This window comes from Carassius gibelio, chromosome B24, assembly GCF_023724105.1.
Source record: "Carassius gibelio isolate Cgi1373 ecotype wild population from Czech Republic chromosome B24, carGib1.2-hapl.c, whole genome shotgun sequence".
NCBI lineage: Eukaryota > Metazoa > Chordata > Actinopteri > Cypriniformes > Cyprinidae > Carassius > Carassius gibelio.
Genome location: NC_068419.1, coordinates 1754467 through 1773195, shown reverse-complemented (window position 1 = coordinate 1773195; position 18729 = coordinate 1754467). Strand labels below are relative to the sequence as shown.

The 18729-nt window shown below is 35.4% G+C and overlaps 1 protein-coding gene across 10 annotated transcripts in view; it reads left to right on the top strand.

The window, feature by feature from the left end:
- Positions 1-18729, top strand: part of LOC128012938 (microtubule-associated protein 4) — a 56204-nt gene that overhangs the window by 14936 nt on the left and 22539 nt on the right. For 8 of the 10 annotated variants that reach the window (XM_052595544.1, XM_052595536.1, XM_052595537.1 and 5 more), the window contains 4 exons: positions 3311-3391; positions 5851-5937; positions 8029-8220; positions 10978-12189. In XM_052595544.1, the coding sequence (XP_052451504.1) occupies positions 3311-3391; positions 5851-5937; positions 8029-8220; positions 10978-12189 (1572 nt within the window). The remainder of the gene's footprint in view (positions 1-3310; positions 3392-5850; positions 5938-8028; positions 8221-10977; positions 12190-18729) is intronic. The other 2 variants (XM_052595547.1, XM_052595546.1) reach the window with 1 other exon arrangement.

Genomic DNA, 18729 nt, shown 5'->3' with positions numbered 1-18729 from the left:
TCGACGTTAGGATGAACTCGTTTTAGAGCTGCTCGTGATGTTTTCAGTCACGATGGAAGACTCTTTGGAGAACAATTCACAAATGTGACCCTGGTCTTGAGTCTCTGGAGTATATTTGGAGCAATAGCCAACAATACATTATGGGTCACATTATTAATTCCTCTTTCATGCCAAAAATCATTAGGATATTAAGTACAGATCATGTTCCATGAAGACATTTAGTAAATTTCCAACCGTAAATATATCAAAACTTAATGTTTGATAAGTAATATGCATTGCTAAGAACTTCATCTGAACAACTTTAAAGATGATTTTCTCAATATGTAGATGATTTTGCTCCCTCAGATTCCAGATTGTCAGAATATTCACACATCATAGCTGTGGTTCGGTGTGTTTCTGCAGCACTGGCTCCTGCGGGAGCTCTATATGGGTCAGCGTGGCCTACTTCAGGCTGTTTTAGGACTGGACGGCCCGCAGCAGATGTGCTCGATCTGGAGCCGTTGTGTCCCTGATCCTCCAGAGGACGGGAACCTCTGCTGAGTCCAGCTCTCATCCAGATGTGTCCACTGCTCGACCAAACACACATTAGACACGCTCTTAACGTAATGCTGACCGCAGGAGATTCCTGTGCATGATGTATTTATCCGTATGATTCAGCATCATTCCTCCAGTCTTGAGAAATCAGTCTAATATCATGATTTACTGCTCAAGAAACATTTCTGATTATTATCAATGTTGAACACAGTTCATATTTTTGTGGAAACCGTGATGCATTTTATTTTGCAGGATTCACAGATGAATACACCGTTTAAAAGAACAGCATTTATTTGAAATGCAAGTTTTTTGCAACTTATATAAATGTCTTTACTGTCCCTTTTTTTTTTTATAATTTTCATGCATCCTGGATAAATTAAATTAATTTATTCTTCAAAAACAAAAACCCACAAAAAAAGTTTAGTAAAAGCTGGTATTTAAGTCTGTGTGTGTGTATATTGCATTATTAATTTAGACTAATATGTGAATGCTTTGTTATTATTATTATTATTATTATTTAATGCAACCATTTATCAAAAATGTGTCATTTCTTAATGACCTGAAAGTTTGGATTTTTTTTAATTTATATATATAATAGCCTATTAATTTTTGCATTTTATTAAACATATGCAATTATGTTTGTATTATAAATGATTTATATTAGAAATATAATAATATTCATGTATACATTAAAAAAAAAAAAAAATATATATATATATATATATATATATATAAATTGTTTTATTTATTTTTTGCAGAGAGCTGATAACCATTAAAGTTTAATTTTTTCTCTCAAAAAGGTTGTAAAAGTATGTTATGAGTGATCTAATACTGTAGGTGATAGTTTTAGTTGGTGGTTGCAGTATTGCGTCCTGGTCTCGTCTCTTAATTCAGCTTTACTTGTCTTCCTGGAGTCTAATCTGAGCTGAGGTCAGTTTTGAGGGTGTTTCTCCTCTGATGAAGAAGCTGTTTCCCATAATCCCCGTCTGCAGATTTGGGACGTGTTTTAAATCATTGCACAAGCGCTGTAATCCTGAGGAGCGTCTGCGGGGTCAGACTGAGGTCACACACTCCTCGTCTTCCTCTTCCTGTCCTCTCTAGACCTCGCTCTGGAAGACTCCTGATTGCTGTGTAAATCATTTCTCTGTGAGTGACTGATTGAGAGCGATTATTATTAGGATGCGGTGGCAGACGTGGATAGAGGGTCACCCAGACTCGGTGTCATCGCTCTGCTTGCTCTGGCAGACGTGTCACGAGATGCTGATCGTCTGCTGGACAGGGTTTCAGCGCGCTCACGGCGTAAAAATAGACGGGGTCTGTGTGGCCCATGGGACGTTTGGAGGCACACACACACCAAAACCAGAAAAAGAGACCGAATCACTGTCCACAAAAATATATATCAGAGAGATTCTGCGGGTAAGACTGAAGACATCGAAAATAAACAAACACACAAATAAATAAAATAATAGAAACAATTACTGACTCAGATTTGGATAAATCTCTCCGCGTTCTGAGGACACAACCAGTAAACCGTTAATAATAATAATAATAATAATAATAATAAATACTGTTTGTAAATCATGACATTTTAAAAAAATAACTATTTTATTAATCTATAAATTTGGTTATGTTTGTTTACATATGGTGATTATTATTTAAAAAAAAAAAATAAAAAAAAAAAGAAAATATATATATATATATATATATATATATATATATATATATATATATATATATATATATATATATCAAATATTATTTTATTTAAAATATAAAATAGAGTATATATATATATATATATATATATATATATATATATATATATATATATATATATATATATATATATATAACTTAATAAAATAATGATTTTTAATTATCAAGTGGCTTTTCATATTATTATTTATAATAAATAAGTACATTAAAAAAATAATAATTTATTAATAATAATGATCTGGGATATTTCAACTTTCTGTCTATGGCTCACATGCTGTTCATTATCATGGATAATAATTTGAACCATGTCTAAATTAAATACATGTATAATGGAAGTCTTAAAACGATGACTAGCAGAATAATTCCTATTCCTGTTTCCTGTTGAGCTTCCTGTGGAAGTGCATTCTGTGAATAGAGATGCGGTCCAGTCTCATTTAGTTGAGATAATAATTGCTGGTAATCGTTGAGCGTGTTTGATGTGTTCGTAAGTTAACTGCACTCCTCAAAGTCGAGCAGCCTGCATCAGCGAGGAGAACTCAACAGGACCTGACAGTTTTGGGCTAGACAGCCATGTTTTTTTGGCATCTTCTCCTATTTTCCTCTCTCGATTCCCGCCAGTTGTTGATTTCCCAGCATGCTCAGCCCCATCAGGAACGCCTGCGAGAATCAGCCAAATTAATCAGCCAATGTTTTCAATGAAACACAGGAACTTGAGGTTCAATAAATGATGATTAGACCGAGCTGAACCCGTCTCTGACCCCCAGGACCGGTCCAAACACTGCTCCACTTCGGCTTCGGTCCTGTCGGGTCGTTTCAGCGTCAGCCGCTCGTCTGAGGATCCGCCGGAGGGGTTTGTGGGAGGATCAGGATCGAGTCTGGAGGTTCCCCACACAGAGGGATCATGAGTTCACATCGTGCCAGACACAGACACGTCTCTGCACTTTAACTGTGTGTTAACTCTAGTGTGCATGAGGATAGCGTGCGGTGTGTGTGATGTGTTGAAGGCATGGATCATAGTCTGTCATCAGAACGGAAAGATGATTTGATGTCTGTGTTACAGGCGCCGTGAATCCACTGATGCCACAGAAAGAGACGTCTCTTCAGAGCGAGCAGCAGACGTTTGGGACACACTTACTCTCAGGTGAGTTTATCTGTGTAGGAAATAAAGCTTTACCAATATAAGATCGAGTCCACGATGCAGATGATTTTAGTCAAGAACTGGCCACTTAGACACAGTTTGCTTTGTGTTGATGTCGTTTAGATGCAGGCTTTTCTTCTGAAATAGATTCAGTGGCAATAACAGACAACACTAGAAAAACCTACAGCTGAAGAAAATAGAGATGCAATCAGATTCAAATTTATTTCTAAACACTGTTTTATATTTTTGTCTTTTAATGCGTGCTTTATATTTAAAAAATATATATTTTTTATAATTATTAAATATTAATAATATTATTTAACATTATTAATATTAATAATAATATTAATATTATTAAATTTATAGTTAGAAAATAAAATAATTATATATATATATATATATATATATATATATATATATATATATATATATATATTAGGGGTGTAACGGTTCACAAAATTCACGGTTCGGTTCGGTTCGATACGTTTTAGATACAGCAAAATGTAAAAACATCTCAACTTTTCAGAATGCCGCAAGCGCACCGCGGGTCATGTGACAAGAACTAACCAATCAGCTTCATCCTTTCCCGTAACAACGTTGAGAGCTCAGCCAAGATGAAGGATCAGCTGATCATAGTTGTATATGGATTGCAATTTTGAAATAAATTTAGTAGCAGAGCTACTGCAAGCGATTTTTAGAGCTGCAAATCCATTTATCCTTCGCTGAAATTTCCGCGTCTCATGGAGAGAGCACGTCATTGTTGCTTAGCAAAGACAGACGCCTCATGAGCGCTTCTGCCCGAGCGCTTTGGAAAGGAGGAGAAAGACGCGCTTAGCGTTTTCCATGCATTTTTAGGCACGATATGTGAACGGCCCCTAAGGCGCTCGCTCACTCAGCACGCGCTGAAGGCTCGTTGCAAAATGTCGAATGCATTTAACAGACCAGAAATATAAGATCCTAAAATAACCAACAGGTCTGGTGTTTGGGTTGGATTCCCTGTAAGCTACAGTGTCTAAATGCTGCAGGGATAGTTTGCTGCGTGCATGTTTCTCCTTTTTTTCGTCTTTTCCCAGATAGTACTGACGCATATATCCCAGATATCCCCGCTGGTGTTTTTTTTTTTTTTTTTTATTCCCGCTGCAGATGCGACATACCGTTGTTTTTTTATCCACCACTCTCTTGCCATCACCATTATAGCTTAAAGGGAATCCAAAGTGCACCCAAACACCAGACCTGTTGGTTACTGGAGGATCTTCTCATTTCTAGTCTGTTAAACGCATTGGCTATTTTGCAACGAGCCTTCAGCGCGTACTGAGTGAGCGAGCGCCTGCTGAGTAGCCTAACATAAACATATAAGATGGTGTTTTTTTCTTCTTCGGGAGTGTCAGGGGCGTTGCCTGTTACGTTGTTTGGGTTATTGGGCTACCTTGTTGAACGCATATCATTATATTTCTCTCTCTCTCTTTTTTTTTTTTTTTCAAATATAATTAATTACTCCAACGAACCGTTCGGTATACATAATGCGTACCGCGTACCGAACCGAAAGCGTCGTACCGAACGGTTCAATACGAATACGCGTATCGTTACACCCCTAATATATATATATATATAAAATATGCATGTTTTATATTATTATTTTTATTTTATTTTAACTATATATAGAGATAGATAAAGTATAATTTAGTGTAATTAATGTACTGTTGTTGTGTTATCTTAAAATATTTTTTCTTTCTTTGATTAGATTTTTTGGTTAATTAACATAATAAAACGTTACTTAAACAACTCAAAATAGTTTTTTTTTTTGCTATTGTATTTCTAGTTTAATCTGCTGTTAAGAGATTTATATATATATATATGTGTGTGTGTATAGCCTGAATGCACTGTAAGTCGCTTTGGATAAAAGCGTCTGCTAAATGCATAAATGTAAAAGCCGAAAAACTAAACTCGAGGCATCTTTCAAGGATTTGATGATATAAAGCTCTGAGCTCTTCCTTTAGGATGAATGCATTGTAAGTTGCTCTGGATAAAAGTGTCTAAATGAATAAAGTCTCCTGAAGTTCTCCTCAGAAGTGTTTTGTTGCATCTTTATTATGACTTTGTTGTTAGTCACAGAAGTTGTGTAAAGTCAGCCAGCATTAGCCAGATGGAGAACAAGTTTTCCGGTTTAGTGCACAATATGCGTCAGATTAACAGTGAACAGACGGAGACGGTCTCTTCCTCCAGTTATATTCTGAAACTAGGATGCTCTGTGTTTCTGGTCCAGCAGGTGAATCACAGGAGCTCAAACACTGACCGATTGTTTCTTTGATTAAATGTCAAGTGAACATTTCCATCTGTTTGTTTCTTTGACTCGTAATAACCGGCTGCTTGTTTGGTCTCAGTAAAGCCTCTCAGAAAACACTGGTCACTTCTGATTGAAATGCAGCGCACGCTCTGCTCTGTTGTTGATCGTCTCTCTCTAGACTCAGCGTCTGGTTTTCCTGATCAGTGGAGCTCACAGTCCAGCGCTCCGCAGATGATGGACAGCAGCCCGATCGCAGCCTTCACAGGTGACCTCTGAACCCACATCACCTGATCTCTGACATCACTCCACATCACTTTATAGTGTGCAATGCAAGCTAGATTTAATTTCAAACTTAATTTTGATAGTTTTGGCAGTAATGTTTGCAGTAATGATCAAGTATTTTATTGTTATTATTAGTAGTAGTAGTATTATATAAATGCATGGTATTTTATATTTTATAAAAAAAAAATTGTATAATAAATTGATAATCATAATAATCAATAATATATCCAAATACTGTATTACAGCTAATTATTGCTAATAATTATTATTATTAACAATAATAAGTATTAATAATTTATTCAATACTGTAGAATCTTCAAAATTGTTAATTCATTATTAAATATTTTATAAAAAGTATTACTAATAATTATTATTAGCAATTTTTATTAATAATTCTGCTACCATATACATATATATATATATATATATATATATATATATATATATATATATATATATATATATATATATATATATATATATATATATATAATATGATCCATGAATACTATATATTCAAATAAAAATCAGTGATTTGAAATTGAAATAATATTTCTGTATCGGTTTCTATTGTATTTTTTGTCAAATAAATGAAACCTTGGTGTGCGTGAGAGAATTTTAGTTATTTCAAACTGAATTTAATTAACTTTATTTGACTTTTGTAATAAAATAAAAAATTCATATGGAGGGGAAAATACATGAATACATTTAAATATGAAATACTGCGAAATATATAATATAAAATATCACAGTTTAATATATTACAATAACAGTGTATAATTTAAATTAAAAAAATATATATATAGTATAAATATATATATAGTAAATATAGTATAAATATATATATATATATATATATATATATATATATATATATATATATATATATATATATATATTATTTTTTTTTTATATATAGTATATAGATAAAATCATTATTATAATGCAATTAAACTGATTTAATTTAATGCAGATCCCACATCTTCTCCTCCTGTGATTCCTGTTTTAAATGCGACACACGTCTATCTACAGTAGAGATGTTAGTTATCGATGTCGGGGAAGGTTTAAGTCTGTGGTAACATCTGGTAGAAAGTCAACAGAGAAGAACCCCAGCATCTCTCTGGTCGTTCGCTGATGAATAAAGATTTGATTTGATGTAACCCAGAGCTTTTATTCTGCACTCTAATGGGACGCATTAGTAGTAATGCTAGTAATGATGAATTCATTAGCAGGGTAATGAACAGGCGTGTTTCTCTCAGGGAAGACAATGGCTGAGGATGGCGCTGGTTTGAAGGGGCTCTTGGGAGGTGATGAGTCACGCTCACATCAGAATTCGGCTCAGATGCAGCACCTGTTACAGACTCGCTCGCTTTCTGCCAAACAGAAACATGCATGTGTGCAATCTTAATATTTCATGCATCTATCATAGAAGCATCTCAGCTGATGAGATCGTATTTCACAAAACACGTTTTACTTAAAGCCTTAAGTTTTTTTTTTTTTTTTGACTATTAAATATTTTATTTTGCATTGTTAGATTGTTTCTTAACGACAATTAAGTAGAGGCTTCTTGCATATTTGTCAAGTAGGCTGCCAAGTGTTTATTACTATTTAATTAATGTTATGTGCTTAATACAGTGAAATCTTCAGTTATTTATTTATTAATACTTCATAAATTATTTTTAATAATTTTAACAAATAATATTAATGTTATAAATTAACCATTGTAATACTAATACTTAATAATAATTATTATAACTAATATTATTAGCATATTTATTAACTGTATGAAACACCTTTGATACTTTGTAGAATCTTATTTTTGTATTTATCATTTTAATAAACATTAATAAATGTAATGTTAGTATTGTGAATCCTAGTACTACCACTAATAATAATTATAGGAATTTAATAGAAGTAGTAGCACCAGAGGTGTTATTTATAATAAAAATAATAATAATGCATTGTTATTTTAATGATTCAGTCTAAAAAATGATCTTGAACAGTCACAAACACTTGGTTTAATAAAGTAAATGTCATGTGTTTGACTTCTCTCCGAATGTCTTTGGACTCATAGGTTTGTCTGAGCCCAGTGTAAATTCGGAGGTGATCAAAGGTGCTGCTCCTTTCCAGACGGAAAGACCGTCTGGTTTGACCGTAGTGCATGAGAAACCTATGAGTCCAGCTGCTCAAGCCACCGAACCCCCCAAAATACCAGCTGAACCCCTGGGAGCCACGACACCCAAGAGCCCACGGGACACATCTGCAGGTACAGAACCAGGATTTATCCTTCTATAAAGCAGTAAAGTCTTATTGCATATAATTCTCTTCTAATACTGTTCATCTCCTTAATACGTAGTGCTTTCGCTCGTGTACTTCCCATGTGTTTTGTATCAGGGATTATGGGATTCCTACAGGAGCCCCTGTGGAGCAAATATCTAATCTATCAGTAATTAAAGCTTAGGATGTCCGCTGGGGGGGCATTATAATGAGTGCTAGACTGAGTTACGTTATTAGTTGTCCAAACTAGTCAAATCTATCCACTCTGGTATCCCAGGGGCCTTTAGGGCTCCACAGCTGTATGGGGTTAGCAGTATCCTTCGAAATATATATATATATTTTGTGTTCAATAGACCAAAAAAGAATGTGTACAGGTTTGGAACAACCTAACGGTGAGTAAATGATGACAAGACTTTCTTTTTTTTGTGGGTAACAGTCACAGATGGAGTGTGTCCCATAATGCATTGCACTCTCACAGGTTCCCCCCCCATCGTTCTGAAGAGCACAGATCCGTCTGAGCGTGTCATATCAGGACAGATTGTCAGAAACAACACACTTCATGTTACAGACTATCCCAGCTAACAGAAATATTCGAAGACCATTTTGCTAATGTTTAATTTCAGTTATGATATCTGCATGTTTAAAACATTAAAATATATTAAAAATGTATTTTGGTAATGCAAACTTAAAAAAAATGCACACAAATGATTAATCGCGATTAATCGCATCCCAAATAAGTTTTAGTTTACATAATATAAATGCATGTGTGTGTATTGTGTATATTTGTTATGCATTTGAATACACACACATTCATGTATACATTTAAGAAAAATGTTACGTTTATATATTTATATGTGATATAAATTATATGACTATATATTAGTGCTGTCAAACGATTAATCGCGATTAATCGCATCCAAAATAAGTTTTTGCATAATATGTGTGTGTGTGTGTGCTGTGTATATTTATTATGTATATAAAGACATACACATACAGTATATATTCTGAAAATATTTACATATATACATTTATATTCATATAATTTATATTATGCCATGCGTGTGTATATTTAAGAAAAAACATGTTACGTTTGTATATTAATATATATATATATATATATATATATATATATATATATATATATATAAATTATATGAATATAAATATAGACATGTAAATATTTTCAGAATATATGTTGTATGTGTATGTCTATATATATATATATATATATATATATATATATATATATATATATAAATTATATGAATATAAATATAGACATGTAAATATTTTCAGAATATATGTTGTATGTGTATGTCTATATATATATATATATATATATATATATATATATACACACAGCACACACATATTATGCAAACAAAAACTTTTATTTTGGATGCGATTAATCATGATTATTCGTTTGACTTATAAATTTGACTATAAATATATACATGTACATACACAAGTAAAAGTTTTCAAAATATGATGCATGTGTGTGCATTTATATACAAAATAAATAAACACAATGAACACATATATTATGTAACAAAAAGCTATTTGACAGCACTAGTTTTAAGATTTTGCAAACATTATGAAAATGTAACTTTTAAATGTTCTATGAATATTTTTAAACAAGTAACATTTAAAAAAAGTTATATATCCAACGAAAATGTTTCATAAAAAATGTTCAGCAAACAATGTAAAAATAAAGTGTTTGTGCTAGTTTCAAGAACATTTTTAAATACCAGGTAACTCTGAATGAAAGTGCTATTAATGTTACTTGAACTTTTGATCGTAACTTAAAAAAGAACCTCGCCACAGCGTTTGTCAAAGTTGGGAGCATTTCCTGTTCTAGGACAAAGATATGTGGGTCAGTCAGGCTTGCCATTTATTATACGAAAAATCATCCTGCATTACTTTGTTAGTGTGCAAATACAATCCCCACAAATCATCTGCTCGTTACCTCGGATAGAGCAGACTAGACCTTGTACACAAATGAATTATGCTTGACCTCAGTTGCCCAGTCTGTTTCATGCAAATCTTCTCCAGAAATGTAAAAGAGACAATAAGTTTTTTTCATTAATAAGACTTGTTTTCATAGTCTGTCTTGATAGGTCTGTTTTGTCCATTTGACGACTTTTGACTTAAAAACAAAAAATCTACTTGTACAGTAAACCAAAATACATCCAGATTCATTCTATTGAAGTCTAATATTTAAGAAGAAGTAGATTACTCTTGTAAACTTTTAATGAAAAATTAGATCACGTACCTATAAAGAATGGATTTTTTTTTCATTTCATGAAAGTTTGTTTTAGTACCGTTTACATGCTTCAAGATTGTTCTTCAGTTACGGTTTATGTCATTTAACCTTATATCTAATATCTTGTCAAGCATATCTCTAAATTAACTGCTTCGTTATAGAAATTAAACCTTTACATGATGTTTCATGTAATAGATTTTACTATATTGTGTATTGAAGTATAATTGAAATATTGCCCAATGAGCATCCAAGGCTGCAACTATCCATTTCTAAAACTAAACTAAATCATAATAATGCATGCTTTTACTGTGCTCTATTTGGTGCTACATGCACACATTGGTTAGCATCTTAAAATATGTTCACAATTGTTTGATTTTAAATGTAAGATTTATCAAATGTGGTGATTGATAAGTTAGGAAATGTGTGAGAGAGCATAAAAGGGAGTTAGTGCTGCTCTAATTTCAATTCTTCTTTGCATACGAGGTGTCTTTGGTGACCGCTGGTCCGATGAGGCCGGCATTCCATCTGACCTGCCCTTCACGCCCAGCGTTTCCACCGTTATCAGTCGCCATGCCGGTCCTTTAGTAGAGAGCAGCCCACATGTCACGGCCGACCCTCAGTGGTCCCCGAGAGATAGCGGGGCAGGAGATGCAGAGGAAAGGGAAGGTGAAGGATCTGACCGTAAGAAGGAGAAGAAGAAGAAAAAGCGGAGGCCCAGGGACGAGGTGTACGACTTCCCCACGGACGTGCAGGGCGAAAGTGCTTTATCTGACAGCCCCCACCAGCAATCCCCACGCAAGGAACGGGACCGAGACGGAGGGTGGGAAGATGGCGGTCACTTTGGTGGGAGAGTCAAGAAGCCAAAAAGCCGTAAGAAGATTCCCGAGGAATGGGCGATCCATGCAGAGCCCTTTGTCCCTGCTTCGGCTTGCATGCCACAGGATTTCGCAACTGATTTCTCCCAATCACCCGTTGAAGTTGACAGCGGACTTGTGTCGCTTCCTGAAGACTTCACCGATGAGAATCTCATTCCTATGTCTCTTACCCAAGATCTTCTATCCCTCACGGCCACTTCCCCTCCATCCTCAACACATCTTGAACCTGCAATGCCCTCTCCGAAGTCTCCCGGACGAGCCCCCGATTTATCCCCCCAGCACCCCTTGTCCATGTCTTCTGGATTCCAAGATATCCTCGTGGAAACACAAGATTCTCTTGCTTGCAATCTCAGCGACACTCAGCCGTTCGTCTCTCCTGGTGCGACCTTTGAGGAAGCAATCTTTGGACAAGATCAAACCTACACCACCCAAGATTCAGCATTAAAGGAACCCCAGGCGTCCACCCCTGGAAGCACTTGTTTTGTACCCCCAATGGAAGCACTGATCTCGGCACCGCCGTTTTCTCCATCTGGACCTGCGTGGTCTCTTAATAACCACAGTCAACCCTTTGATCTTGAAGGCGTTGCCTTTGAGACCCCGGTTCCTGCACCTCTGCCTTCGCCCAAGAGCAAAGTCCCAAAGGAACCCAAATCCAAACAAGGCAAGAAGCCCGGCTCATCCTCATCAAAGAGTCCAACCTCCCCTGAAGCGAAGTTGCCATCTCCCCAGAATTCCGGACTAAATCCGGCCGCTCCACCGTTCTTCCCTAGTTTTGCAGAACCTCGGGAGCTCAAAGCAGGAGCGATCTTCACTTTGGAAGGTTTGTTGTGGACGTTTGGGAAAGTAGATCCACGTAATGCATGGCTGAGTGGATTCCAAGCCTGAGCTTGAGTGATTTAAACTGTGCACCGCAATGACTAACACAACACGTATCAGCTGGAAGCAATGGTCAGGGTTCGCTCAAAGCGAGCTGGCTTGGTTTTGATTGGGTGTTTCTTCCACAATGAATCAACAACTGTGTAAACCAGCAAGACTCCCCCTTCCCCTCCCCTTTAACCTTGTGATCCAGGGTGTACTCTACTAATCCAAACGCTTTGGTTTGCAGTTTGTCGACGAGGCGTTGTTGTTCCCTCGCAATTTTGCATCTCTGCTGTTTTGATTAGTTTCTTATACTAGCACTGGTGACACCTAACAGTGACAATCTTCTTCTCTCGGTTTCCCACCACCCCTTTGTATTTCTCTTCTAGCACTTTTAGAGTGAATATGAATCACCCTTATCACTTTATGAATGTATACGAAGTACACTAGAGTTGAAAGTGATATTTTTTTTCTTTCTTTTTTCTCCTCCATGTTCCCTGACATCATCTGTTGCAACACACCAATTAGGTAAGTCAGTATTTCTTTTGTTATTGCTTTCTCTTTATGATGTCTATTGTGATTGCATTTGTGTAACTTCCTATACTTTATGAATACTTCCTACATATCATTTATTGCTATAGTTGTCTCATGACTACTTCACAGCGCCTAAAGGTCATTATTTGATTGTGAAAGTTGGCGATTTGAGGCAGTTTGAGTGGTTGGGAGTGTTGGTGATGCAAGAGTTTAGCTCTATGCAAATTTGTAAAGATGCTACAACCAATAAGAGAGCAGATTGTGAAATGCTGGTGGGTGCAGTTGGCGACATGCAGTGATTATAATCATTGTCAGAGTCTGAATGCCTCTTCAAAGTACTTTGCAATGGAAATTAACTACAGCAGAGCAAAAAAAGTTCATGAAAGTTGTCCCAAGACAAGAACGCATTTTGGTTTTAGGTTTTGGGACAATGAAAACTATGATGAAAGGTTGTGATCCACTTCAAATGTTGACTAGTCTTAAGTCCAAATTAAGTGAATATCGAAAGTCCTTGTGGCTCTATAAACAATCTACTAGCTTGTTTTCAGTAAAGCATTTCCGTTCAAGTTAATTGTAAACTAGTTTCACGAGTGCCATCTGTAAAACTGCATCATAACATGGCAGGATGTTTAGTTTCAAGCTATTGAACTCAACGTGAAATAAAACAATCGACTTTGTTTACTTTGAGTACTTTTCTGATGCTATTCAGTTCCTATTGGCACTTCACATTTGTTTAAAATCAAAAAAGTGTGCTTCACTTTGACATTGTGGAAGTAAATTGGGCTGCAAATGCGCTTTCATGTAATAGCGTTAGCACAATGTAAGCTAGTAACACTGTAGTATCTGAGAATGGCTGACTTCTGGTTTTAGATTCTGTGTGTAGCGCCATTATTATAGATAGTGTGTGTGTGTGTGTGTGTGTGTGTGTGTGTGTTTGAGCGTGTCTGACACAGCTGTCTCTTTTAGTTCTTTGTAATTTTCGGCTCTTTCTCCAGTGGGGAGGGACTCTGTCACTGAGGGAGCTACTTATACACTCCAGGAGACAGAACATCAGCGTTCGGTGTCAGACTTCCCAACATGCAAATTAATGACAGTGTACCGTAAAGTGTGTGTGTGTGATACTATGAGCTCATGAGAAGAAAATAAGGAAACCGTGTGAGCTCAGTGTCAAATATCACTTTAGAGTGAATTCTATTAATCCATGTTGTGTTGCATGCAGTAATACTCAATTTTGGTGTTTGTTACCACGGTAAATGTTTGAGTTATTCAGTGATTAAACAGAATTTTCAGCAGTTCTAGAAAATACATTTAAAGTATACATCATATGCATCATATTTCTTGTGATCATTGTATTATGAATTACTAATTTTAGTTAAAATTTTAGTAATTTTGTGCATTTGTCATATTAGTTATTTATTAAACATTCCTAAATAGCTTTAATTTTATTACTTAGTTTATTTCAGTTACATATTCAATTTGTTTTTCAGTGAATATTTGTATTACAAATAATATTATAAATACTTAAATGCATGCAATGTGTAAAAATGCATGTGCAGTCCATCAGTTGCTTGGATGGACATCTTTAATGTTCTTTTGGGGGATTTTTCAGAGTAAGATTTCTGAGTGAGTACATCCAGTGAGCATCTCTGAATGGCGCTGATTGTTTTGTTTCGTGATGTCTGTTGTGCGCTTGTGCTCTTGTGAGTCTGCGAGCCGCTGGTGATGGCCAGAGACATTGATTGTGACTTTGAGTAGCATGTGTTGTTATGAACGGAGGAGTGTTAACACACATACAGAAGCTCAGTGACTCAGCTCAGATGCTTCTGATGGGAAAACACTTGAGGTTCGTTGTTTCTCTGTGATTCTGGTGTTTTTGATGCTAGTTTTGGGGTTTTTAAACTGGTATTATGGAGCAATGCTATTGTGTGTTATCCTATTTGATTGTGACACTTATTTCTTTATTATAATGGGCTTCAAATGCCTTGACTTTACTCACACTGACCTGATTACAGCACATTGAATTGCTGTTCACATACAGCTTGCTCTCAGATAACTCTCAAGTGAGGCGTTCGGTTTATTTTCATTTACCCAATTCTTGAGGTTTAAAGTGTTTTGTTTTATTTCGTATGTGCATATGCATCATACAGAAGTCTTATGCATCATAAAGTGTACTTCTGTTGCATTGCTTTCATGATTTTTTTATTTATTTTTATTTTTTGTCCAGTTGGTAATTTAGAAATGGACATCCATTTAGTGTTTACTGCAACATTCTTCTCTTTTAATGTGCAATTTTTTTGTATTCTACACTAAAAGAGAGGAAAATGCTCCAAGTGTGGCAAATATTCAATATTGCATTAGAGTTGGAATGCAATGGAAAAACATTCAGTATTGTTAAATTTGGTAGTTGGTTAGTGTGTTTGTAATGCAAGGTTGTGTGTGTTTCACATAGTAAAAGCACTGAAACAGGCCAGTAGATTTGAGTGCTAGTGTCTGGAAGCAGATGCTAGGTGTGTGTTTTTAGAGGTTTCCTGAGGTTGTGAGTGTCAGTGCAGGATTCAACAGGGAGGATCTTACGTAAGTAAACCCTGCTGAGATCCTTCACGGGGTGAAGACGGGGAAAGACCAGCCTCCTGGCAGAAAACACCTTCTCGAGTCGATGTTTGACAGAGATGCAGTGTGAAAGCTCCCGGGTCTCCAGCACATGTCTTTTTTTGGATGTTGTTGGTGTTGTGATGCAGTGCGATTGCGGTGAAGGACAGAATATTTTTCACTGCATCATTTTTGTGACTCGCAGGAGTATTGCTGCTGAACTGTACTGGTGGATCATTGCAGACCTGAACCAAATTGAATTAATTGAAGCACGTCTACATATTTGTACCGTTCAAAAGCTTAGGGTGAAAGAAGTCTCTCTTGTCCACCAAGGTTGCATTTATTTGAATTTTCTATTTCTGTGATGCACATCTGTATTTTCAGCATCATTCCTCCAGTCTCCAGTGTCACATGATCTTCAGAAATCAGAATAATATGATGATTTACTGCTCAAGAAACATTTCTGATTATTATCAGTGTTGAACACAGTTTTGCTTTGAATTAAAATCTCTGAACATTGTAAAAGTCTTTAATGTCAATTTTGATAAATTTAATGCATCCTTGATAAAAACAAAATAGTACGTTTTTAATAACGGCATTTAATAATGGATTCAGATGGAGTCAGAGGGTCAAAGGTCCTGATAAAACAAATCAGCGTCTGAGAGCAGCAGAGTGACGGAGGCGTAAAGGTCAACGCATCGACTGTTGTAAACACAGACTGCATCCAGGGAGGATGCGGTTTCCACGGCAGCTGAAAAGATGCTGATGTTTCCATGGTAACAAGGACACATGCTGAGAAAGTGGCCATAAGTGTGGCTTTTTGTCATAAGATGTTGTAGTGTGCTCAGCATCACTTCTAAGATTCATATGTAATTTCACAAATGTATCTTAATTATGGAGATATGTAAATGAGGCAGCCCGGGGACGGTTTCTTCAACAGTTGCTTCAGTAGGCGGTTGGAGAAAAGCGAACAGGCTGCGATCAGCAGAATAATTAGCGTCTGCTCATCGATGCACCGATTAAGATTTAAACAGAAAAAAATAAAAACGTATTCCCAGCTCACATTAAACATCTCAGCAGCTCTGAACTCCTTTTAGTCTGACATGTTTATGCAGTGATTTGTTCATTTTCTCCTTTATTTCTGTTGAAATTACTTGCAGAAACATGTATTGTGTTGATAGAATAGAGTTGATCTTCTTTTTAAGCTTCAATCCAGTGCATTTTTAGCATCTATATTGTTTAAAATGTTTTTTATAAGATTTAACTTTTTTAAACGTGCACTTTTTTTTTTTGTATTGAATGCATCGAATAGATTTCCGTTACAAATAAATGCTGTTCTTTTGAACTTTGAACTTTGAACTAAAAAATAAAAATGCATCAGTTTCCACAAAATTATTGTGCAGCACAACTGTTTTCAACATTGATAATAACCAGAAATGTTTCTCGAGCAGTAAATCACCTCTTTGGCATATTTCATGTGCATTTAAATGGTCCCTAGGTAGGCAGCACACTATGTTGTACGGTAGTAATAGTGATTGATGCGTACTGATGTTTCTTTGCAGAATATAAATAGCAGCATTGAACGATTCGACAGCTCAGGTTGAGCGATGCTTCAGTTGATGCTGAAAAATGTTGTGTAAAAGACTGCAGCTGAATTGATCTGTCTCCCCTTCAGACGAACTATTGAAGATCTGAGCATTCATCACGCGGTGTGAGGTTAGCTTCATCATCACGGCTGGCAGAGACAGAGAAAGAGCAGCTCTCCTAATGTGTGTTTGCTGATTGTAAAGCCCTGTGAGTGTCAGAGCTGGTGACAGAATTGATCTGACTGAACTAGAAGAGCCTATTTCTGTCTCAGACTCGGAGAATGGTTAGATTGGCACAGCGGTAGTAGATCGGGGAACTGCTGAAGTGCTTACGGCACTAATATCATTGCACTACTGTTATTTTGCATTGAATGCATTGTTTAACAATACTATTGCACACTCATCCAACTGTATTTTTTGCTGCTGTTCATAATGTGTATATAATCCTTCATTGCATTCCTATTTATATTCTGTATATACTCTGCTCAATATTGTATATAGCAGCTCCACTGTACATTCTGTATATCACAGCTTGTATCGCTCTTATATGTATATAAAACACTATATTCTTGCACTTCTGATTAGATGCTAAGTGCATTTCATTAGCTGTGTACTTGTACTCTGCATAATGACAATAAAGTTGAATCTAATCTAAAGAATTAGTAAACAAAATTAAATTAAAAATTATATTTAAAGTTTAGTTGGCAAGTCATCACTTCTCATTTTCATTCAATCTGCATTAAAATACTAAAATAAAAAGTTAATTAATTTTAAAAACACATTTAAAATGAAAAATAAAGCTTTAAATAATAAAAATGACTGAACAAAATGTTTATGTAATAATGAAAAAAATCTAATTCAAAATATTGAATACAGTTATTTAATAGAAATTACAACAAAATGAGAACACTAAAACTTGAACTAAAATTGCCATAAAAAATAAAAGGTGCAAATAAAATCTTCAAAATAAATATATAAAATAATTAACGATATATAATAGTATATCAATGATTCTTAAAAAAAAAAAACATTTTGACATTTTCGTTAAGTTTAAAACCTTAATTACTTTAGACATTTATAAAACTAAAATGAATAAAAACAACAAAAACACACAACAAAAAATAAAACTGCAATAAATCTTCAAAATATTAACAGAAATATTAACAATATATAACAGTATAACAATGATTATTAAAAAAAAATATTTAGCCATTTTCGTTAAGTTTATTTTGAAGTAATAAAATAACTATAACAAAAAATTTACACTTACTAAACTATAATGAATAAAAATAACAAACAAACAACAACAAAAACAACGAAAACACTAAAACTTGATCAAAAATTACAATGAAAACAGGAAAATGGTTTGAAAAACAAATTCAAAAATATTAACAAAAACTCTTATAGTATATCAGTGATGGTAAAATAACACTGGTCTTCTGGCCTTTCCCATAATCCCACTCAACATTGCTTGACCTCACTCGCTCGCGCTGTATTTCTGGACGCCGGTGTCCTTTAGGAGACGATGCTCCTGTTGCCATGGCGACGGGAGGCAGTTGCTCGGGAGACCTAAGGATGCAGGGGTACCAAGGAAACGATGTTAGCTCTTAGGAGGAGGGGTGATGTGCTTAAAATAGCATCTGGGTAGACGGTTGTTGGCTTTATGTTCTCGCAGCTTCCTCTCTTTTGGACCACCTGTGTGTTTCTGTTCTGACATTGATGAATGTGTTCAGCCTCGCACTAAACCTCCAACTCCTCTTTATATATATCCCTGGTTCTGCTCATGCTTCAGG